General features: G+C 39.9%; 1 protein-coding gene across 1 annotated transcript; it reads left to right on the top strand.

Moving 5' to 3' along the window:
* Positions 1–7737: 7737 nt before the first annotated feature.
* LOC117527106 (tensin-4-like) lies at positions 7738–24110 on the top strand. Its single transcript, XM_034189281.1, has 13 exons — positions 7738–7795; positions 12311–12578; positions 15098–15467; positions 16425–16735; positions 16828–16923; positions 17026–17157; positions 17806–17898; positions 20003–20080; positions 20168–20227; positions 22049–22217; positions 22320–22388; positions 23292–23327; positions 23522–24110. The coding sequence occupies exons 2-13, from the start codon at positions 12332–12334 to the stop codon at positions 23652–23654; spliced, it is 1794 nt and encodes a 597-aa protein (XP_034045172.1). The 5' UTR covers positions 7738–7795; positions 12311–12331; the 3' UTR covers positions 23655–24110.
* The last annotated feature ends 1631 nt before the right edge of the window (positions 24111–25741 follow it).

The following is a 25741-nucleotide window of genomic DNA, read 5'->3' as shown; positions in this document are numbered from 1 at the left end:
AAAGTCATTTCAAATGACAACTTTCTGGCTTTAAGAAACACTATAAGAAATCAGGAAAAAAGATTGTGGCAGTCAGTAACCGTTACTTTTTTAGACCAAGCAGAGGGAAAAAAATATGGAATCACTCAATTCTGAGGAATAAATTATGGAATCATGAAAAACAAAAGAATGCTCCAACACATCACTAATATTTTGTTGCACCACCTCTGGCTTTTATAACAGTTTGTAGTCTCTGAGGCATGGACTTAATGAGTGACAAACAGTACTCTTCATCTATCTGGCTCCAACTTTCTCTGATTGCTGTTGCGAGATCAGCTTTGCAGGTTGGAGCCTTGTCATGGACCATTTTCTTCAACTTCCACCAAAGATTTTCAATTGGATTAAGATCCGGACTATTTGCAGGCCATGACATTGACCCTATGTGTCTTTTTGCAAGGAATGTTTTCACAGTTTTTGCTCTATGGCAAGATGCATTATCATCTTGAAAAATGATTTCATCATCCCCAAACATCCTTTCAATTGATGGGATAAGAAAAGTGTCCAAAATATCAACGTAAACGTGTGCATTTATTGATGATGTAATGACAGCCATCTCCCCAGTGCCTTTACCTGACATGCAGCCCCATATCATCAATGACTGTGGAAATTTACATGTTCTCTTCAGGCAGTCATCTTTATAAATCTCATTGGAACGGCACCAAACAAAAGTTCCAGCATCATCACCTTGCCCAATGCAGATTCGAGATTCATCACTGAATATGACTTTCATCCAGTCATCCACAGTCCACGACTGCTTTTCCTTAGCCCACTGTAACCTTGATTTTTTTCTGTTTAGGTGTTAATGATGGCTTTCGTTTAGCTTTTCTGTATGTAAATCCCATTTCCTTTAGGCGGTTTCTTACAGTTCGGTCACAGACGTTGACTCTAGTTTCCTCCCATTCGTTCCTCATTTGTTTTGTTGTGCATTTTCGATTTTTGAGACATATTGCTTTAAGTTTTCTGTCTTGACGCTTTGATGTCTTCCTTGGTCTACCAGTATGTTTGCCTTTAACAACCTTCCCATGTTGTTTGTATTTGGGCCAGAGTTTAGACACAGCTGACTGTGAACAACCAACATCTTTTGCAACATTGCGTTATGATTTACCCTCTTTTAAGAGTTTGATAATCCTCTCCTTTGTTTCAATTGACATCTCTCGTGTTGGAGCCATGATTCATGTCAGTCCACTTGGTGCAACAGCTCTCCAAGGTGCGATCACTCCTTTTTAGATGCAGACTAACGAGCAGATCTGATTTGATGCAGGTGTTAGTTTTGGGGATGAAAATTTACAGGGTGATTCCATAATTTATTCCTCAGAATTGAGTGACTCCATATTTTTTTTCCCTCTGCTTCGTCTAAAAAAGTAACCGTTACTGACTGCCACAATTTTTTTTCCTGATTTCCTATAGTGTTTCTTAAAGCCAGAAAGGTGCCATTTGAAATAACTTTAGTTTTATGTCATGTCTGTGATCTGCTTTTTTTCTACAAAATTAAACAACTGAATGAACATCCTCCGAGGCCGGTGATTCCATAATTATTGCCAGGGGTTGTAAATATATACAGTACTTTCATTTCATTATTTCTGTTCCCGTGGCTAAACATGGGAACATTTTACTTATTCGCCTGTTGAATTTCTTGATTTTATAAGTGTGTACTGCTAAGAGACTTCTGCAGCTCCTGGTATTGAGGCTTGAAATGACCCACTTTCTCATTAGCTTTGCATTGCAAATAACTTATGTGAGATATTTAAAAGGTGTCCAAAATTAATATAGCAGTTAACAACTGCAACATGGTGGCCAAGCAGTTAGTGCGATTGTATCCCGGTTTAAGACCATCCCTGCCTGTTCTCCATGTACTTGTAATATGGAGTTGCATCAAGAACGGTATGTGGTATAAAACCTGGTGGCCAAATCTCGTGACCCAGAGTCAAAAAGGGAGAAGCCGAAGTGAATTACTGTAGCAACTGACAGCTATTTTCTCTGTAAAAATTCAGTGGCTTTGGCATCTGGTGCGGAGAATGAAGCAACGCTCAAAGCTTTTTTTGTTCAGTCTGGCTGCATATGCACATTTATCACATGAAATTTCTGCATGTGTATGTTTAGTGCATATGGGCCCCATCCTGATACATAATTAGTAGTACTTCCCCTGTTTACAAAGAGACAGCAATACTCAGCACTCACTGCAAACCTGTTGGATTTTTTTTTTCATTTTCCAGAAATATGTACATCACATTTAAAGGCTAAAAATGTTTCTGATCAAGAACATGATGGAACCAGAATCCAAGAACATCTGGCTCTAACCGCTGATACATCTACTTGATGTGGAGGAGGGAGGGTGGAGGTTTGAGGAGGAGTGGCCAAGGAGGGAAACCTTGTTTACATTATGAAATGTAGTGCTAGTAGCAGAAAAATCATTCATAGCACCTTTAAAGGTTTCATGTTGCATAAAATCAATTTTTATTTACTATTTGCAGCCACTGTAATATACTCTATGTGACATATTGCTTGCTCTGTGAGATACACCCAAATAACTCGTCTATGCTTTGCATGATGTCCTCAGACCCCCCCCCCCCCCCCAAAAAAAAGAGGTAAAAAAAAAAGGAGAGATTCCTCCTCTCTAAGGAAAGGACAGCCTTTCCATTTCAAGTCATGAGCAGGAAAACAGGCACCAGTAATATATTTGAGACTTGAGGGTTTTTCGTTTGTTTTGAAAGGGCAAGTCACCACAGCGCCTTTTAGTCATTACCGTTAACAGTATCTATTTAAAACTTCTGATGACCTTTCTGACCAAGTCACCAAGCTGGTTCCTTCATTTTAAAAAATTCAGCTAAGAATCTCACTAGCCGATGCAGATAAAAACATAGCTGCTATGCTGGAGATAAGCATGCTTAGTTATTACTTTGGCATTGGCAAAAGCATTTCTTATTTTTTGAAAAAAAAATATGTTTTGTTTTGGGTTTTTTTTGCTAAAATGAATGGTATTGTTGAACTTTTGTAAAATAGTTTACATTTGATGTGTATCATGTAAAGCTTGTTCAACTAACAGAAAAAATGAATTACCATCTGAAATTATTTAGCTTTCTCTGTATTTTGCAAGTTATGGACAATATTGTCATATAATTAAATGCGTTACAGTGTGCAAAATCTGTATTTATGTACATTTTTCAATTAAATATCTCTAAGGTTTCATATTAAACTTCCTTGAAATCACACGATTCTGTGATGGTCCATGTAGAAAGTAGAAATTGCTCTTCTTAACTGTATTAGAAAAAATTAGGCTTAAATCGCTCATTGCAGTGAATAATAGACACCTTTAAATAAGACTAAAGACACTCAAATTTGGCTTAAGGTGTACTAACCTTAACAAAATCAGAATATTTTAAAAACACCATCAAAGTGGGTTAAAAACACCATATTAGGACATGACAATCCTTGGAATTTTGGGAAAAGAGAGCAGTTCAGACTGATCAACTGGTAGAATTTCATCAGCTATTTGCCCAGTTTGAGTAGATAAATAGGCAGTTTTCTTTTCAGATAATCTCAATACAAAATTACCGGATTTAATGTTGTGACAGTACATATTTCAATTTTATACAAAGCACACAAATCAAATACATCAGAAATACAACGAATCAGATTTTGTATCTTTGTTGTACATAATGAGTAAGAAGTAAATACTGATGCACTTGATAATATGTACATGAACAAATTATTAAACATACAAAGTACCTAAAAACACTTCAGAATGCACCATTTAACAGAGAGAATACTTACGTTTTCCACACACCCTGCTCGTCTTTGTCTTGTGGGCCAGCAAATACAAGTGCATACACGTCACTGTGCACACAATTGTTTGGTGTGTACAGCTTCAGTTTAGTTTTCAGTGTGGAATTACAAGGAGACATTATTTGCAGGACCTAGAAGGTTATACTAGGAGCTAGTTTGCTCAAAGCCTTAAAATTAACGGGAACCTCATCCGCTTCATGGCTGAGGATTGTAACAGGTTGTGTGGAGCCTGCTGTGACTTATTACTGAATTTACTCAACAGCACAGGTTCTCGATTAAAGGAAGATCATAGCACATTATTGTAATTTGAACAATTTTGTGGACTTTGGCCAGTTTTGCAGTCTACACAGACAAACCACTTTGATGTAAAAATGACACAGTTCTGTTTTATATATATAGAAACACACACATATACAACCCCTGGCAAAAATTATGGAATCACCGGCCTCAGAGGATGTTCATTCAGTTGTTTAATTTTGTAGAAAAAAAGCAGATCACAGACATGACACAAAACTAAAGTCATTTCAAATGGCAACTTTCTGGCTTTAAGAAACACTATAAGAAATCAAGAAAAAAAGATTGTGGCAGTCAGCAACGGTTACTTTTTTAGACCAAGCAGAGGAAAAAAATATGGAATCACTCAATTCTAAGGAAAAAATTATGGAATCACCCTGTAAATTTTCATCCCCCAAACTAACACCTGCATCAAATCAGATCTACTCGTTGACATTGACTCTATGCCATGACATTGACCCTATGTGTCTTTTTACAAGGAATGTTTTCGCAGTTTTTGCTCTATGGCAAGATGCATTATCATCTTGAAACATCCCCAAACATCCTTTCAATTGTCCAAAATATCAACGTAAACTTGTGCATTTATTGATGATGTAATGACAGCCATCTCCCCAGTGCCTTTACCTGACATGCAGCCCCATATCATCAATGACTGTGGAAATTTACATGTTCTCTTCAGGCAGTCATCATTATAAATCTCATTGGAACGGCACCAAACAAAAGTTCCAGCATCATCACCTTGCCCAATGCAGATTCGAGATTCATCACTGAATATGACTTTCATCCAGTCATCCACAGTCCACGAATGCTTTTCCTTAGCCCATTGTAACCTTGTTTTTTTTCTGTTTAGGTGTTAATAATGGCTTTCGTTTAGCTTTTCTGTATGTAAATCCCATTTCCTTTAGGCGGTTTCTTACAGTTCGGTCACAGACGTTGACTCTAGTTTCCTCCCATTCGTTCCTCATTTGTTTTGTTGTGCATTTTTCGATTTTTGAGACATATTGTTTTAAGTTTTCTGTCTTGACGCTTTGATGTCTTCCTTGGTCTACCAGTATGTTTGCCTTTAACAACCTTCCCATGTTGTTTGTATTTGCTCCAGAGTTTAGACACAGCTGACTGTGAATAAACAACATCTTTTGCAACATTGCATGATGATTTACTCTCTTTTAAGAGTTTGATAATCCTCTCCTTTGTTTCAATTGACATCTCTCGTGTTGGAGCCATGATTCATGTCAGTCCACTTGGTGCAACAGCTCTCCAAGGTGTGTTCACTACTTTTTAGATGCAGACTAACGAGCAGATCTGATATGATGCAGGTGTTAGTTTTGGGGATGAAAATTTACAGGGTGATTCCATAATTTTTTCCTCAGAATTGAGTGATTCCATATTTTTTTCCTATGCTTGGTCTAAAAAGTAACCGTTACTGACTGCCACAATCTTTTTTTCTTGATTTCTTATAGTGTTTCTTAAAGCCAGAAAGTTGCCATTTGAAATGACTTTAGTTTTGTGTCATGTCTGTGATCTGCTTTTTTTCTACAAAATTAAACAACTGAATGAACATCCTCAGAGGCTGGTGATTCCATAATTTTTGCCAGGGGTTGTATATGGTTGAATCATACACACTTGATGGAATTGTGTGCCTCACCAGTGGGATCATCAGTGATCACCACCGGTCGCTGGGAATTTCAGCCCCTTATGATCAATTTTCCGTCAGGGTGGGGGCCAGCAATGCATGCAACACCACCTCCCACTGATGAGTTACAAAATGGCTATGCCTCAGCCTGTTTTATCTGGGTGTACTTGTTCCAGATCCATGAAGGTCCTTGTTCTGCTCCTTCTACTGCAGTTTTGATGATAGACTTTGTTTCCTTCCGCTTACACGCAAGCACTCTCAATAATTTCTGGAAGGATGTTACAACAAAATTCCGAAGGAAGTAAAGTACCAGGAATTTGTGGACTTTGGCCAGTTTTGCAGTCTACATAGACACAGATTTTGTATCTTTGTTGTACATAATGAGCAATAATTAAATAATGATGCTCTTGATAATATCTACATTAACAACAGAATGCACCATTTAACAGAGGATATATATACGAGGTCTGTTAGAAAAGTATCCGACCTTTTTATTTTTTTCAAAAACCATATGGATTTGAATCCCGTGTGATTGCATCAGCCAAGCTTGAACCTTCGTGCGCATGCGTGAGTTTTTTCACGTCTGTCGGTTGCGTCATTCGCCTGTGACAGGCTTTGTGTGAGCAGTGGTCCACCCCTCTCGTCTGATTTTTATTGCGAATAAATGTCTGAACGATTTGGAGCTTTGCTGCATCAATTTTTTCCAGAAACTGTGAGAGACCTCCAGGTGGTAACCATTCGGAAAATTCATATGGCTTTGAGGGACGATTTTATGGGGATTACACAGATTAAGGAGTGCTCCAGCGGGTTTAAAGACCGCCCACAGCTGCTGAGAGCGCACCGCGATGCGCGGAATTCCTCCGCTCCTCCTTCCATGACAAAAACTCCTGTAACAGTGGAATGTGCCGTTCATTTCCAAATTGGACGCTGTGTTTTATCCGGGACGTCCTCTGACTAGCACAGGAATTGCGGAAGACGTGGACATCAGCACTTTTTCGGCACATTGAGACAGACGTGTGGAGGAATTCTGTGCATCGCGGTGGAGCCGCATGGCGCAAAGCAACGCCGTGATGAAGCCTCACAGGACATGTTCTGGCATGTCCAGGCTCATCCACAATTTCTCGGTTAGTCACACGACTGAAAACCCACCGACAGCCGTCTGAAAGCCATCTCAAAGCCGTCCTGTGAGATCAACACGGAGGGGGTTTTGTGCCGCGCCATGAGCGGCACGGTGGCGCAATCCTCCACTTTTCTTTCCATGAAAAAAACTCCTGTAACAGTGGAATGTGCTGAAAAAGTACTGATGTCCACGTCTCCTGCCATTTTTGTGTAAGTCAGACAACGTCCCGGATCAACAAAGCCTTCACGTTGGAAATGATCTGGTTGTTTCAGCGGGGTTTCAGCCTGTCGATCGGCGCTCGGGGCGCGGCACGCTCTCAGCAGCTGTGGGCGGTCTTTAAACCGGCTGGAGCACTCCTTAATCTGTGTAATCCCCATAAAATCATCCCTCAAAGCCATTTGAATTTTCCGAATGGTTACCACCTGGAGGTCTCTCACAGTTTCTGGAAAAATTTGATGCAGCAAAGCTCCAAATCGTTCAGACATTTATTCGCAATAAAAATCCGACGGGAGGGGTGGAGAGGGGAATGACGCAACCGACAGGCGTGAAAAAACTCAAGGTTCAAGCTTGGCTGATGCAATCACACGTGATTCAAATCCATATGGTTTTTGAAAAAAATAAAAAGGTCGGATACTTTTCTAACAGACCTCATGTATATATATATATATATATATAAACAGTTTTCATCAAGTGTATACATAATGTTTTTTTAAAATGACCTTAAGCCATAAACTTTACACCACTCAGATGACATCACCAACTGAACTTGTCGGGGCTGGTGAGCCTGTTGCTCATAGGCTTTTGAAAAAAGGGAGGCTGGGATTCAATAAAAGCATACAGCACACATGTGCTGTCAAAGTCAAACAAGGAACAGTCAAGAGTAAAGCAACTTTCACACAATCGAATCCTCGACAGAAGAAATTAAGGTAAGATTATATTTTCTTTTATACCTAAGACATATAATAAACTACACAAAAGATTAGGATAATTACGAATGGCTGGTTACTGGGGAAAAGTGTTCGATTTGAAGTGTGTTCCTTAAACATTAGGATAGAATATCGGCTTTGTACTTTTGTGAAGTTTCTCATTACTGCAGTAGATCTTAAAAGTAATACAAGTTGTGCAAGAAAGCTACTGTATGCTGGCTGAGAAATACACAATCTACATCCTAAAGTTAAAAAAAAGGTTTAAAAGGTTTTGTGGCACAGTTCATATAGTGACATGTCTGCATGATGCTGTTTCGTGTGTGCGTAAAAAAAAAGGTTCAGGTAGTTCTCCACAGGAAACAGTTTTCTCAGCATATTATGAAATTAATGGTTTTAAAGTGCTTTAAAACTGGTGAAGTTCCTCTAAATTGTAGCTGTTGATAGGAAAATACTTATGTCGGCATGGTAACCCGTGTGAGTCATGAGAACCACACCTTGTCTGAAGCAGATGTGATGGAGACCGCCTATGAACACATCAGCCCACACAGTCCACGCCCTGCCATCATCTAGCTATTCATGCTGATATAGTGATTCAAGAAAGTATTCAGAGCGCTTCACTTTTTCCACATTTTGTTTTGTCACAGCCGTATTCAAAAAATGGATGAAATTATTTGTTTTTCCTCAAAATTCTACACACAATACCCCATAATGACAATGTGATTTTGTTTTTTGGGGGGGGGGTTGCAAATTTATAATTACAAAACAAAACATGTACATAAGTATTCACAGCCTTTGCCATGAAGCTCAAGACTGAGCTCGGGTGCATCCTGTTTCCACTGATCATCCTTGAGATGTTTCTGCAGCTTAATTGGAGTCCACCTGGGGTAAATTCAGTTGACTGGACATGATTTAGAAAGACACACACCTGTCAACATATAAGGTCCCACAGTTGACAGTGCATCTCAGAGCACAAACAAAGCATGAAGTCAAAGGAATTGTCTGTAGACCTCCGAGACAGGATTGTCTTGAGGCACAACTGTGGGGCAGGGTACAGAAACATTTCTGCTGCTTTGAAGGTCCCAATGAACACAGTGGACTCCATCATTCCTAAATGGAAGAAGTTCAGATCCACCAGGACTCTTCCTAGAGCTGGCCACCCGTTTAAAATGAGCAATCAGGGGAGAAGGTCCTTTGTCAGGGAGGTAACCATGAATCCGATGGTCACTCTGTCAGAGCTCCAGCATTCCTCTGTGGAGAGAGGAGAACCTTCCAGAAGGACAACCATCTCTGCAGTAATTCACCAATCAGGCCTGTATGTTAGTACACTCAACAAAAATATAAATGCAACACTTTTGGTTTTGCTCCCATTTTGTATGAGATGAACTCAAAGATCTAAAACTTTTTCCACATACACAATATCACCATTTCCCTCAAATATTGTTCACAAACCAGTCTAAATCTGTGATAGTGAGCACTTCTCCTTTGCTGAGATAATCCATCCCACCTCACAGGTGTGCCATATCAAGATGCTGATTAGACACCATGATTAGTGCACAGGTGTGCCTTAGACTGCCCACAATAAAAGGCCACTCTGAAAGGTGCAGTTTTATCACACACAATGCCACAGATGTCGCAAGATTTGAGGGAGCGTGCAATTGGCATGCTGACAGCAGGAATGTCAACCAGAGCTGTTGCTCGTGTATTGAATGTTCATTTCTCTACCATAAGCCGTCTCCAAAGGTGTTTCAGAGAATTTGGCAGTACATCCAACCAGCCTCACAACCGCAGACCACGTGTAACCACACCAGCCCAGGACCTCCACATCCAGCATGTTCACCTCCAAGATCGTCTGAGACCAGCCACTCGGACAGCTGCTGAAACAATCGGTTTGCATAACCAAAGAATTTCTGCACAAACTGTCAGAAACCGTCTCAGGGACGCTCATCTGCATGCTCGTCGTCCTCATCGGGGTCTCGACCTGACTCCAGTTCGTCGTCGTAACCGACTTGAGTGGGCAAATGCTCACATTCGCTGGCGTTAGGCACGTTGGAGAGGTGTTCTCTTCATGGATGAATCCCGGTTCACACTATTCAGGACAGATGGCAGACAGCGTGTGTGGCATTGTGTGGGTGAGCGGTTTTCTGATGTCAATGTTGTGGATCGCGTGGCCCATGGTGGCGGTGGGGTTATGGTATGGGCAGGCGTCTGTTATGGACGAAGAACACAGGTGCATTTTATTGATGGCATTTTGAATGCACAGAGATACTGTGACAAGATCCTGAGGCCCATTGTTGTGCCACACATCCAAGAACATCACCTCATGTTGCAGCAGGATAATGCACGGCCCCATGTTGCAAGGATCTGTACACAATTCTTGGAAGCTGAAAATGTCCCAGTTCTTGCATGGCCGGCATACTCACCGGACATGTCACCCATTGAGCATGTTTGGGATGCTCTGGACCGGCGTATACGACAGCGTGTATCAGTTCCTGCCAATATCCAGCAACTTCGCACAGCCATTGAAGAGGAGTGGACCAACATTCCACAGGCCACAATTGACAACCTGATCAACTCTATGCGAAGGAGATGTGTTGCACTGCATGAGGCAAATGGTGGTCACACCAGATACTGACTGGTATCCCCCCCCAATAAAACAAAACTGCACCTTTCAGAGTGGCCTTTTATTGTGGACAGTCTAAGGCACACCTGTGCACTAATCATGGTGTCTAATCAGCATCTTGATATGGCACACCTGTGAGGTGGGATGGATTATCTCAGCAAAGGAGAAGTGCTCACTATCACAGATTTAGACTGGTTTGTGGACAATATTTGAGGGAAATGGTGATATTGTGTATGTGGAAAAAGTTTTAGATCTTTGAGTTCATCTCATACAAAATGGGAGCAAAACCAAAAGTGTTGCGTTTATATTTTTGTTGAGTATAAAAGGCACATGGCAGCCTGCCTGGAGTTTGACAAAAGGCACCTAAAGGACTTTCAGACCATGAGAAACAAAATTCTCTGGTCTGATGAGACAAAGATTGAACTCTTTGGTGTGAATGTCAGGCATCATGTTTAGAGGAAACCAGGCACCATCCTACAGTGAAGCATGGTGGTGGCAGCATCATGCTGTGGGGATGTTTTTCAGCAGCAGGAACTAGGAGACTAGTCAGGATTGCAGGAAAGATGAACGCAGCAATGTACAGAGACATCCTGGATGAAAACCTGCTCCAGAGCGCTCTTGACCTCAGACTGGGGTGACAGTTCATCTTTCAGCAGGACAATGACCCTAAGCACACAGCCAAGATATCAAATGAGTGGATTCAGGACAACTCTGTGAATGTCCTTGAGTGGCCCAGCCAGAGCCCAGACCTGAATCAGACTGACCATCTCTGGAGAGATCTGAAAATGGCTGTGGACTGACGCTCCCCATCAAACCTGATGGAGCTTGAGAGGTGCTGCAAAAAAGAATGGACAAAACTGCCCAAAGATAGGTGCACCAAGCTTGTGGCATCATATTCAAGAAGACTTGAGGCTGTAATTGCTGCCAAAGGTGCATCAACAAAGTATTGAGCAAACGGTGTGAATACTTGTTGATCAGTTCCCATGAAATATCATGCTGCTGCAAAGCAGATACTAAAAAACAAAATTGTTGCTTTGTTATACTTGAAAAGTCTGTTTATAGTGGCAACAACTCAGTTAACTTTCTAGAAATATAAGCATCTTGGAAAAACCAGGTATCCTTAAAAAGTTAGTGTCTGGCCTGACATTAAAATATTAAATTAAATAAACTTGAAAAGACATGTTCAGTTCACTTTTACAACAACTCAAATAACACAGTATCATGTCTTTTCATGTCATAATCAGGAATGACACGTATTTCAGGAATGAAAAGTGCTCCGAAGTCAAACTGGGGGTTTCACTTTGGTAACCATGTGGAGTGTTGGTCTCATGAGTGAGAACATTGGTGTTCAAATCCCACCAGAAGCGACAAAGCTGTCACTTTCAAATGGTGTTGTTGGCAGGATGTGGGCAGTTGGCTACATCAGTTAATTTTTAAATGCATCTGGGACTTCAAGATGAGGTAAAAAAAAAAGAATAGTTTTGAAATATGTAACAAGGTGGAATCCAGACAGAAATATGTTCCTGCTACCTTGGCTAGTGAGGGGGTCCTCCCATGGTTGATCTTAGAGAGCACTGGTTTGGTGTTGCACAGTCATCCCACACAGGGACTTTCTGGTTGCAGATTCATGACCTGTCTGCCACACTGCTGGTGGTGATATCAAAGTTAGGTTGATACCTACACACCACGTTATTTCTGTAACTTGTGTTTTATTTGTAAACCTACGTTTTCAAGTTCAGTCAAATTAAAATTTTAAGGTAGTGCAGCCACCACCATTTTTAAGTTAAATTATTCAACCAAACATCATACAGTCTTTAGAAAGGACATAAGAATCCTGTTATTACAGTGTAACTAATCATTCTTTTTTTTTTTGCCTTTGTCTGTTGCTGGACTAGAAGATTGCAGATTCTACTAACATGATGCCTACAACCAAAGGCATGATTCAGACGCTGCCGAATCATGTGCTCAGAATGGGTCAGACTATCCACGTGGATTCAGCGCAGGACAGTCAACGTCCCACACTCATACAGTCTACTGGTCACCATGGTGACAATGATCTGGACATTTCCCTGGATAATCTCAACCATCTCATTATGGAACTGGATCCTTCATTCGAGCCCCTCCAGCCCACCAAGAGTCCCTCGTGCATCAGCCCACCTCAAGGTAGAGTATGGCATCAAATAAAATAACAGCTGGTTGAAAAAAAAAAACACGTCTCCCTCGATGCAGCTTGTTAATACTCTGTGCCGCTGAATAATAGAATACTCATTAATCTTTCCAAATCTAATCATCTGTAGAGTCACACAGTTAAACGCCCTCAGTCTGGTAAAGCTGTGACACAGAACAGAGCAAAATCACAGTCACTCATATAAAACTCATAGTACTCACACCCTGAGGTCATGGAAATGTATCACCCCCCCCCCCCACACACACCCTTTTACATCTTTCCCTGCCGCTTCCCCACATACCTTTATGGTTTTTTTAAGCCACAGGGTAATCAAACCACTTAAAATGTTCTGGGATTACTTCCCAGAGTGGAGACCGCACCCATAAAACACAGAGACGCTCCAAAGAATACCACAGCACAGTGACCTAATCAGTGATAATCCCAAAGTCATGTCTTGAAAAAAGTTTAACTGACATTTACTATAAGGCAAAAACATAACTGGTAGTACCACCTTTAGCAGCAAGAGCTGCAACCAAATTGAATGTAGAGCAATCGTGCCACACGTTTAACTCCGAATGCCCATCCTGACATGGAGAATGGGGAACAGGTGGTCTTTACCCAGGAACCACTGTGCTGCCCCAGCTACCACCACCGTAAGTATTTACCTCTGCCAAGGAGGTCATGTTTTCACAAGCATTTGCCTGCCTGCTAGCAGAATAACTCAAAAAGTAATGAAAGGATTACCAGGAAATTTGGTGAGCAGGCAGAAAGTGTTCTGGGAAATAAGTGAGTCGATTTTGGAGGTGATCTGAAATATATTCTCAAACTTTGTTCCAGAAGAATATTTGGCACACTTACATTGCTTGGCTTCACATCAGCTCTAATGGGACCCATGCCTTCCTGAAACTTCCTCTTTTAGACTCATGGAACAGCATCCCAAAATCTAGGCAGCCTAGGTGGGGGGTTGGGGTTGATGGGGTTGCAATCCCCTGCTTGAGCTGCTGTTCAAATATGGGAAAAATATGGGAAAGGTCTGGTATATGCATGAAAATTCAGTAAGGTATATCTTATATATTATATTCCAATTCTAAGGTGGAACTATGCCAGTATACAAAGGTATATCTAAATATACCTTTAGAGGGGGAGGTGATGGTCTAGTGGTTAAGGTGTTGGACTTGAGACCAGAAGATCCTGGGTTCAAATCCCCGCCTGACTGGAAAATCACTAATCACTTGCCCTTGGGCAAGGTCTTTAATCCCCATCCCCTATTGCTCCCGGTGTGTAGTGAGCGCCTTGTATGGCAGCACCCTGACATCGGGGTGAATGTGAGGCATAACTGTAAAGCGCTTTGAGCGTCTGATGCAGATGGAAAAGCGCTATATAAATGCAGTCCATTAAATATCTAAAAAGGAAGAGTAAAATAGGAGAGTAGAAAAGAGTAGAGTAGAGCCACTTAGGTACCTGGTCTTGAGAACCAGGGATGGTAGGTTAAAAAGCTTTTTTATCCCATGGGAACTCTCCCTACCCACCCAAGCAGCTCAAGAAAAAGGTATATATAATATAATAAGACATAAGGCATGCATAATTTGAAGATTTTCAGTATGTAAAATAAAAATTATGGAATAAAGATGATAACGAGACACCATACTTAACTCCTCAAATTGCCTTAGAATGCAGGAAATGCTATCGTTTTTTTTTTTTTTAATTCCCTGGGGGGGGTGTAGCACCCAAGCAAGTCACAATTCCCCTCACCCCTCACCTGAAGCTCGATCTGCCCCTGACCAGTCATTTTCAGTTGGTAAGCTGGAATGACTTTTTTGAGGGGGGCCAGTTAATGTTGAAGATTTAACTTCAATAACTGTAATTATGAGAACTCGGATCTTTTCTCAGGTTGCCTTAGTCTTACAATAAATGTTGCATGAACAATTAATTGTGACAGATATTCAAAAAGAGAAGAAGTTGGACAAAAAGGGGTAGTTTTGGCAACCCAGTATGGATTTTCTGGACTTCTCTGTGTTTAAAACATACCTGGCTGCAGGTTACATGAAGCTTTGTGCTGTAGAACAGCTACAAAAATCAAATCATATCATGATAAAGTATTCTGATGTTGCGTTGCTGAGCATTTATGTAGTATTTTTTTTTTTTTTTTTTTTGCAAAATATAACCCGTAGCATCAAGGGCTCACACTGATTCAAAAGTATCCATGCAAACAGACACATCCTAAGTGGGTAAGAACGAGCTGTAACTCCTCCAGGCTGTGTGGGATTATTCCAACATTCACAGTATTTGATCAGGAAAGAATGGCCTGTGCAAGCATGTACCTGCATGAAAAAAAATCATGAATGTCTTTATCAGGTGTGTTTTTAGAACCACTGTGTTTACACACCAAGTCCAAGCCCGCTGTGCTAACACCACACTGAAGTTAATGGGACACTTTGGGTTTTTCCACAGTGGGCCGGTTTCAATCTGCTTAATCAACTGTGTGATACGTCCTGTTGTACCTTTTTTTCCACAGTTCTACAACTTTCTTCTTCATCCCCACATGACTCTTACTCAAATAAAGATGTGCCACACTACAAGCTGGTCCCTAGAGGGTGTGCCCCATGTGCTTCCCCCACCCTAGACCAATCCACGTCACCCAGCATTCCCATTCCTGTCCACAGCAGTCGTAGCTACAGTCCTCATGGCACGGTGGTCTTCTCCAGTTCTCCCACATCCTCATGGCTGCTGCCGCCGTGTGGAAGCAGCCCCAGACGAAACCCCTCACCGAGGAATGACACGGCGGCCTCCCAAGGATCACTGCGTGTACTGCCCTCGAACAGAAATAGCGCCACCTCACTGCTGTCTACGTCCACATGCTCAGACACCAGCTACATCCTCGGCAGGTACAATTCAGGAGCTTCAAGCGATGCTCGACAACAAATAAGCGTAAAAATATCTGTTTTATATGTAGAGTAATTAAATCTTCGGGGTTGTCAGGCCAGTTTGCATAATGTGCTTGCAAGTAGTTTAAGGACAAAATCCAGAGGTAAACTAGAAGCATTCAGAGTGCATACCTCCACCACAGCACAACAGTACTCTGTTTGCATCATGTTACAGTGTTATTCCTTTTAATCGCTTCTCGAATACTCTCATATCCAGATTGATATTGTTCAAATATTGCTCTTAGATCTTAACTACTGAACTTGGATCCTGATCACGTAGGCTTTTATCCCAGTTGCTGATCTTAGATATTTTAACTTCCTGAAGAAGGTTTTGTTTTTGTTTGTCTGTCTGTCTGTCTTGCTTTGCTCTTGTAACCAGGATCAAAGGAATTAGGATCAGTGGGTAGATTCTGAACTATGAAGTAATCAGCAACTTTGATTACAAGATCAAATGGATTCAAGATCTGAAATCAAAGATCAGTGGCAGGATCAGGGCCACAACGATCAAGATCAAAGCTTCAACACAAGCGCGCTCTCTCTTTGAACCAAATCAATGACCATATTTAATCAACTCTCTCTTAACTGAAGGTCTACCTCTACTCAGATTTCACCAGATTCTAGTCTTTCTGAGACATTCTGTTGAGAATCCAATAAAAAACACACAGCTTTCATTGATTCATTTTATCCGGGGCTGTGCCACAGTACAGACAGCAACAAAAGCATAACATTCTTTGCAAAGGCAACTGAAAAATAATCTTCTCACATAACGAAACACTGTCGTATCATGTTTCTATTTTTTTGCACTCGTGCATTCTTTTAAAGCCTTTGTGGTTGGTAACACACCCTCCATAACATCACTGTGGAATAGAAAACTCATTTGTACTACTGCAATATGTTGTTTTTCTCCTTCTTGCACAGCAACCTGTCCTTGACCAGTGAAGATACAGACTCCTCTCCAGAGGGCCCGCTTATATGCACGCCTAGTTTCTGCAGTGATACCTCAAGAATGAGGCCCTTTGAGTCCCGACACAGTCCAGAGAGACCCTCGCCCACAAAGCAAGAGCTTTTTCTTCACGGTAAAGATCCACAATGCATTCCGGCTTCACTATCTGCTTCTTTGACGGATGTTCCTGTAGTGTTAGTCAACGGTGTGCCCCAACCAGACCCCCACCATCACCACTTCAGCCCCACTGAGACCGTGTCCAACTCCAGGCCGCTGTCTCCCCACAGTGAGTCTCAGATGTTACTGTTGCTTCTTTAGCTGATGATTGTCAAGAAAAAAATAAATCTTATCTTGTGTCATATTTTCATTGCTGTTCATGTTTCCAAGCTCACTTTCAAGGCAGTCAGCCATCAATGAAATTTGTCATGGACACGTCTAGGTTCTGGTTCCGTCCACATATCAGCAGAGCAGAAGGTGAGGATGACGATGACCACTTTGAAGACCATGTTGTATGGATGGTTCCACAGCAGCAAACTAGAGGTTTAAGAATTTTCTCTGATGTGTGAATTATTCCAGCTGAAGCTCTGGTGAAGGACAAGGAGCCAGGATCGTTTGTGGTGAGAGACAGCACATCCTACAGAGGCAGCTTTGGGTTGGCTATGAAGGTGGACCAAGTGCCCATCGATTTCACGCCAACCGCTTACCCAGGTTAGACCTGCACTACTCAACACCAAAGGGCCTCACAAAACCACAGCCATAGATATTTTACAACTATGACAAGCAACAATAGCCTTAGTGGACATCAGAACGTTGCAATTAAGACGAGGCCTGAAGTTAACAAACCCAAATGTGAAGTGCATTTATCTACGTATTAATCATAATTGCTGTGAATGTGTGATGACAGAGTAGCACAGTGAGAGCATCATGAAAATCCCAGGAAATCACTTACACAACTCTGTGGATATGAATGAGTATTGTGTCAACTTCCAGTTATCTGTGGCAAGGCAGGAGACAGTGCTGTTATTTTTTCCACCCGCAGTGTACGCTGTGTAAACACAAAAGAAAACCAGCTGTTTATGGCACTATAAACCACTGAAGTTGAACAAACAGACCTCACTCACGAAATGTTGAGGTTCACAGATTTTTTTCTGTTTCCGTTTCAACTCTTATGAATGGACAATACAAAAGATGTGTGAGCTCAGATGTTTACAAAGACCTTCTCAGCATGTAGAGGGCGGAGGGTTGTTTACACCGCTGACCCCATGAGCCAATCACTACCAATACCATTCATCATCTCACATCTTGCCAGCAGAAACATCGCAGACTCTCTGATATTTTCCCCGTCTGTAATGACAGGAGAGACCAGCCCAGAGGCTGTGAGGCATTTCCTTATTGAGTCATCGCCCAAAGGCGTTCGCATCAAAGGTTCTTCCCATGAACCATACTTTGGTAAGTGTAAATAACACCCAAATATCCTTTCACAATTGCTTGATTTTAATTCGCCTACTCAATATGAGTGAACGTCTCATGTCTCAAAGGTTTGCCAGACCAGAGCTGAATCAGCCATGTCTAGCCTCGTAGGATATGGGTGGGAGGTAGTGGGTGGACCTTACTCAAAGCTATGAGCTCATAGGGTGTGTCCTTATACTCATGGCACTACTACTGTTTAGATTATGTGATGGATTAACACCTTCGTATCAGAGCCATAGGAGATATGCACCACTTTAATACCTGGTAAATTATAATGATAGCAGAAATAAAAAACGTTTAAAAAAATTCACTGTAGCTGTGCTACCTGGGAAAATTCTGAATGGTTTGCTCGGTACATACGTATGTAAACACTGTAATGTAATATAACAATTTAGTAAATATTTCTTCCAATGCAGTACTGTCACAATGATTGAATTTTAAGTATAGAATTTAAAATATGTTCAGAAATAAATGAAAAGGAACTAATGTTACATTATCACAACATTTTATAAAAGTTACTGAACAACAACAACATTTGAAGTGGAACACAGATGGCTTTTCTTAAAAAGAAAAATGTGAACTTTCAATAAGAGTTTGCTAGAATGAACAGAGAACTTGAGCCTGGATTTCGTTGGTGTTCTTGTGTTAAAGTCCTTCTCTGCTCAACTCTATCATGAACCTGTCACAGGTGATACAACAGATGAAAGTTGTACTGTCCACAGAAGCCGCCTATAACTCCTTCAGAGTTGTCATGGGCATCTTGATGGCTTCCCTCACAAGTCTCCTTCTTACAGGGACCCTCACGTTTCTGAGAAGTTACCATAAAGTACTACACTGTATTTCTTAGTGATTGTTGAAATTAAAGTCTAAGACTGATTCAGTGATTTGAAAGTGCTAATGCATCCATTCCTTGATTTATCAAAAGAAAACGGTCTGTATAAGTGAAGACTTTATGTAAATTTGCCAAATGATGCCAATAAATGTGTCTGCATTTTTATTACACTACATAAAAGCATTTAAAAAAAAAAAATCAACATTGTTCGAGAACTTTGGACATTTGATTAAATATTGTAATTGTACATAATTTTTCATTTAAATTCATTTCTGAACATTTTTTAAATTCTGTACTGATAAAGCTGCAATGAATGCAATGATTAACCGTTTAAATTAATCGCCAACTATTTTCATAATTGATTAATGATTTTGAGTGATTAATAATAAAAAAAATCTAATTCTCTGATTTCAGCTTCTTAAATGTGAAGTTCTTTTGGTTTCATTACATTTTTTTTTTTTTTACTCTTGTCACACGATAAACTGAATGTCTTTGGGTTGTGGACAAAAGAAGACATTTAAAGATGTCATCTTAGGTTTTCGTACACACTTATTAACATTTTATGGACCAAACAAGTAATCAATTCACTGAGAAAATAATTGGCAGATTAATCAATTAAGAAAACAATCATTAGTTGCAGCCCTAAATTTTGACAAGTCCTGTTTGTGTATTTAGAAGAATGAGAAGTACATTAACACTTGCCATTTGCGGAATGTTGGTAAAATGTGCTGTTGAAGTTTCTGGAGTACTCTGTACACTGCAAATTATTTGGTTCTTACCAGAAAACAAAAAAACAACAACAAAAAAACAACTTAGATTTAGATGTGTTAGAAAATTGATCTTGTTTTAAGAGTTCATTTCTTATTTTAAGTTTTCAACATGCTTATTTCTAAATATAACAATCTTAATTCAAAAATCTTGTTCAGTGAAATGATCTTGCTGCATGGACAGATAATTTCACTTATTTTGAGTACCTTTTCCCTCAGATTTAGGGTTTTTATCTTGTTTTTAGACACCCCTTTTTTGCAATGTGGCCAAAGATCAAACCATATTATAATCAGAACGTTCCAAATCTGAACACTTGAATATTTTGTGGTACTGTTCATGGCTTCTCTTTGCCTCTCTTCACTTTTGCTAATACTAACTTGCTTAAAGGCATCTAGTCAACCCCATTTTCCACTTTAATCTAAATTCTGCTCTCTAATCAAACATACTTATCCAAATCTGTGATTATTTTTGTCACTTTTGCAGGAAGCCTCTCTGCCCTGGTCTATCAACACACTATTTCAGCGTACGCCTTACCCTGCAAATTACTGCTCCTCTGCCAAGGTAAGCATTTGTGCATGAACGGGAGAAAAACTGAGAGAAGCTTACAGAAGTAAATAGAGAAATTAAAACATTTCTTTACCTGCACAGATCTGAGCACAGAAGGGAAGACAAGTGGTAAACAATCATCTGAGGACAAGAAAAACACAGGTGAGACCACAACACATTTCACACGCACACACACACACACACACACACACACACACACACACACACACACACACACACACACACACACACACACACACACACACACACACACACACACACACACACACACCATGAAAAAAACAACCCAGTTATTTCATTCATTACAGAAGACAATACAAGTTTTTCAAACTAAAACATTACAAACAAAAACATTTTTAAGAGTGGTCAGTTGCACAAATTATTTAATAAACATATATAAAGAAAATAAAAGTACTTAAATAAACAACACAAAAACAAATTTAAAAGGGAGTAACAATAGAAAAATTTGAAGATAACGATATTTGTAGCAGGCAACAGGACAAAAAAGCTTCAAAATGTTAAACATTGCTTTAAATTTAAGTTAAAGGTAGTTTTTGCTATACTTTTTGCTATACTGTACATATGGCTTGATTTATCTTCTTACCTGTTCTTTTTAACTTCAGGAAATGCTCATAGTAGCTTGCTAACTAGCTTGCTACTGGAAGCTAGTTGATAATGAAGAACTGCTCACTGTTAGCGTCGTAGCTCCTGCAACTCATTTTGACAGGCCTCCAATGTTCTTGAATAAAAAATAGCCGCATTTTAGAATGATGAAGGACAACAGCTTTCCACTTCATTTACTCTCACTACTGCTGTTTTCACCCTACACTCCTAACACCAGGGAGTTAGCTTTTTAGGCCAGGGCAATCAGGTTTATTCAAAATCTCATAGAAGTAGCAGAACACCTGCAGCTGTAGCCTACCTGTAATTACTTCAAGTAATCAAGCAGAGGGACACTCAGAAAGCACACACCTTTCAAACCTCCTTCGTTTTAAGTGTAGCTGGATTCTAGATGCTGTTCTGTGATTTTGTTTTTCCTTTATGATGAGTCATGTCCCATTGAGCTGCACTGAGGTGGATTTTAAGTTGGTGGCGGCCATATTGTGAGGGAATCATCTGTGATATAATGTATCTTTTCTCATGAAACTTACTCTATTCCAAACAAGCAACAGTGGTCTTTGTGGTCAGCAAGACCCTGCAATTAATAAGACTTTATATGTGCTTTCCTTAACAAGCCCAGATATGTCCCACTGTGCCAGTATTCTTATTTAAACTAACATATGATGGAAAATTAGCATACTAAAGATGCTAACATGACCCAAAACATGAGGTTCACTGGTCTTCACCACTGTCCGTCAAAATACATAATGTCAGAGCTGACTATACAGACGTTTTTATGTAGTTACTGGCAGAATATTTGTGGGCCCACTCGCTCATTTGCTCTGCTAATCACAGGGAATAACAGGGAAAACATGATTTTCTTTGAATTTAGCCCATTTATTATTTTACTGATGAAATTGCATACTGAATATGTCAGTATTATGCAGTTACAATTTTATCTAAATAATATAGGTTCTGTTGAATGCATATCAGTTAATCAAAATGCCCTTTTATGCAGTTTAGGATAGATGGGTACTTCTGGTAAACAATTGGGTTGAATCCGCACACAAATCTACAAACAACAACAACAACAAAAACATAAATTTTGGTTTCAAAATTATTACTTTATTATTTAGTCAATAATTCAGACAATAATAAATATGAAAAGTTCACATTTTATAGTTGTGAACAAGTGGCAAAATATTACATATTTCCATATATACAATTATTGATTGATTAGACCAGGGGGTATTTGTTGGGTTCATATATTTATTTTACTAACTGTTCTCATACCTTTGTTTTTAATATAACTGTATAATGGACATCTTGTGATTTTGTTTTATTTTTTAACTTTTCTTGCAGCGTGCAATTTCATTTATCTGAATGCCGTTCCCACGGAGATGCTGACAGGACCTTGTGCTGTGCAGAGGGCCGTGTCCTCTACCCTAGAGAACGCCCCCGCTTTCAAGCCCACCATCGTCAACATGAAAGTGTGTTTGAAGGGTGTAACGCTGACAGATGTCAACAGGAAGTACGTACAATTGCACATTTCCACTGTGCCTTTTAAATTTTCCTTAAACATCACAGTGGTGACTGTAATAATTCACATGTAAAACGTATCTACTGTCTACAGGCTGTTTTTCAGACGCCATTACCCCGCTCAGCTGATCAGCCACAGCGGTGAAGATCCAGACAATCGAGTGTGAGTATAAAATATGAGTTCAAAGGAATTAATCTGTTATATGAAGACAAATTATTGTAGTTCTACTGCAGTGGATAAAAATGTGTGTCATATTATACACCTTTTCAACAAGCAAACCTGTCTCCAGGTGTGCTGAAAACTACAGCTTGACAATATATTGGTTGGCCAATAATATTTGCTGATATGAGCCTTTCACAAACATATATCGGTATCAGTTTTATTTTTGCCGATATGAAAACTTATTTTACTGAATAAACAATGTAGAAAAACACTTTGACTGGTGCAAATGGTGTCATTACACAGTTTGTTCAGCAGAGGGTGGTTTGACAGCATTGTTAATAATGCTGTCAAGCATGGCTGGAATCCCCATCACTCCTTGGCCCCATTAGCTACAAGGAACAGAGTAAAAGTGACAAGCTGCCATTCAGTTTCAATCAAAGTGGGCGTTTTACAACGACAAGAGACAAGCAGTCGCTATGTCACCATCTAGGCAAGAGTAAAATAGACAAGAAGTCTGTTTTATGCAAATGCTGAGTGATGTGACAGGATGACTTGCCAATCCAAGTGAAGGTAGCATGATGGCAGTGTGACACACGTTGGTTGGTTTTTGGTTATATTTCTAGTTATTTATGGCTAAACTGTAATACATAAAGCCTCAGTTACATTTCTGCCACAAAAGTTAGGAATCATTGCCATTTTTATGTATATAATGACAGATATGTTGATATTATATATTTTTTTCTCTCCATATTATTTGCATCAGTGTTGTCTTCCCCCCCAAAAACGTCAACTTTGTCTGTTGTTAAAAGGAGCTTAAAAGAAATTTGCCACATTATGACGTCTTTCACACGTCAGTAGACATTTTTCTTTTTATGTTAATCTTTATCTGTTTTGTTCTTACAGGTGGGTAAAAGGCTCAAACTCCAGTTGTAGAGCAAGGTAACACTTATATACCCAAAGTAATACTTAGAATCTGCTTCCAATCTGTAAATTCTTGCTTCCTGATTTGACCCATAATAAGCTCAGGCTCAGATTCACTTCCTGTTCTTCCTATATACCAAATGCATGTGCAGGTGCTTCTAATTTTGCACAAATTAAATGTAATCTTATCAAAATGATCTTTGCCCCAACAGGATGTTTGGCTTCGTGGCAAAAGGAGCCGAAGCGGCCATGGAGAATGTCTGCCACGTCTTTGCAGAATACGACCCCCTCCAGCCTTGCACAACAGCCATTGAATTTATTCAGGCTTCCATAGTTAAGGGCTAGAATCAGATGCGCTTTGCAGAGAATAACTCAAAGTTTGACAATGTATGTAAGTGCAGCACATAAACTAAGAGGATTTACTGCAGGACTGAGCTGGAGATCATAAGCACGGAACAAACGTCACCACAGCACACTAAAGACTTATTCTATGAAGCCACCACATGATTGCAGTTGTTGCTGTGCAAATAAACCAGCAGTCAGTAAATTGCCTTGCCTTCCAACAAGAACCAGTGCAGGTTTCTTCCTTGTGGAGCACAGTTCCCCTGGCAGGAATCTGACACTAATACAGTGATGAGATTTCTAAACGTTCTGTTAAAAGACTGAAAGAAAAGTAATTTAAATTTGGTAGTGGTACTCCTGGTGTACAGTTCTTATTGTATTTATTACCTGCACAATGTACACGCACCTGTACAATTTCTTTGCTGTGTATTATGTGTAATAAACAAGAGTTTTACATTAGGCATGTGTGTGTAACTGTGACTTCCTGTTACTCCAGGCAGTAGTTATGTGTTTAGTGAAGGTGTTCTTTCCGCTGCCAGCACTCTGGCAGACCTTTGGGCCATTGTTTGCGTCAGGAATGCATTTCAGATTGTGGGTGGTTACTACTTTTGTCTCTGGTTATCCTTTCCTGTCATTGTGGTGTGAGTTTGTTTCATTTGTTTATGGGCAAAAGCTCTGGAGCAGTTGTTCTGTGGCGGGTTCTGGTCTGACTGTCTTGTATCTTCTCGCGAGCCCTCTGTATTTGCTGTGGTTGAGTTTACTCGTGAATTTAACGTGGGTTCTCCTGCCTCCTTGGTGAGTCTTCTTGATCTGGCTAGTTCTTGATATTATGGTGTGATGCAACTGGGTTTTTTTTTTGGCTTGCAAGTCTATTTTTCCTTTTGGGTATGTCTCAGGTTGCAACTTCATGGACCTTATGACAACAGTTGCAGTAACATGTTCCAGATGCACCACTTGGTGTCAATTTTGGACCTGTATAGTTGGGGTTTTATCAGTGTTGAGCCATTCACATGCTCCACACAACACACATCTGGTAACGTGCACTAGTGCGGCGCATCGCGGCATTTACTACTACGAAATTACTACTGTTGGGTCCTGAATGGCAACTGTCTCAACCCCCAGCTATTGAAAATATCCATCTATCTGCTGCAGCCAGGTGGTAAGGGGGCATGTCCTTGGCCTCTTCAAGTTGGTGGTGTCGTCTGCACCTGTGCACTATTGCACTCATATCAAAGAAGTGCATCACATGGCTAAAATGCTATAGCTGACATAACTGACAAAGTAATTCCAACTTCCAACGATCCACTGCATACCCAATAGACCAGGTAGGTACATCTACAGTACTGTGCAAGTGTTTTTGTCATGTTTAATGCTCCTGCAACTTTGGAAATAATGGAAATGCAACATATACAAGTTTAGAAATAAATAATGTAAATAAATAAATATGAAAAATGCATCAACCCGTTTGCCCACACACACACACACACACACATATATATATATAGTAAGTCCCTTCAGCTGCTCCCTTGTTTTGTACTCAGGGTCGCCACAGGGTCGCATGTTGAATTGGCACAAATTTTATGCCGGATGCCCTTCCTGACGCAACTCCACATTACATGGAGAAATGTGGGGTGGGATTCGAACCGGGAACCTTCCACACTGAAACCAAGTGCATTAACCACTTGGCCACCACCCCTACACACAATATATATATATATATATATATAAACAAAACTACATTTTGGTGGTCTTTTTTGTTTTGTGAGAAAATCAGCTTGTATTTAAGCAACTTTAAAACAAATTATTTTATTTCTTAGTGACTATTAGACAACTGATTTGCATCATGATGTCACAAGCTATACTCTTACAAAGAAATAAAATTTTATTTTTTATTATTTTATTATATTTATTACATTATATTTTATATATTATATTTTTATTTTATAATTTTATATTATATTTTATTTATTTGAAAATGAGGTAGATAACTTATTTAATTAGTTTCTTTAATGACATCAGAGTGGATAAAATACATTATAATTTTGTAGGAAGGAGACATTCTGAAATTTCCAATTTAATTATCGCTTACG

The sequence above is a fragment of the Thalassophryne amazonica genome, chromosome 15, assembly GCF_902500255.1.
Source record: "Thalassophryne amazonica chromosome 15, fThaAma1.1, whole genome shotgun sequence".
Classification (NCBI taxonomy): domain Eukaryota; kingdom Metazoa; phylum Chordata; class Actinopteri; order Batrachoidiformes; family Batrachoididae; genus Thalassophryne; species Thalassophryne amazonica.
The sequence above is the reverse complement of the archived record's forward strand: the minus strand, read 5'-3'. Positions and strand labels throughout refer to the sequence as shown.

Bases quoted from the DNA above. Each gene is read 5' to 3' on its own strand.
- LOC117527106 (XM_034189281.1), top strand. From the start codon at position 12,332: ATGATGCCTACAACCAAAGGCATGATTCAGACGCTGCCGAATCATGTG. The intron at 17,899-20,002 runs GTAAGTGTAAAT...TCACTTTTGCAG, and splicing joins TTCCCATGAACCATACTTTG to GAAGCCTCTCTGCCCTGGTC. The intron at 23,328-23,521 runs GTAACACTTATA...TTGCCCCAACAG, and splicing joins AACTCCAGTTGTAGAGCAAG to GATGTTTGGCTTCGTGGCAA.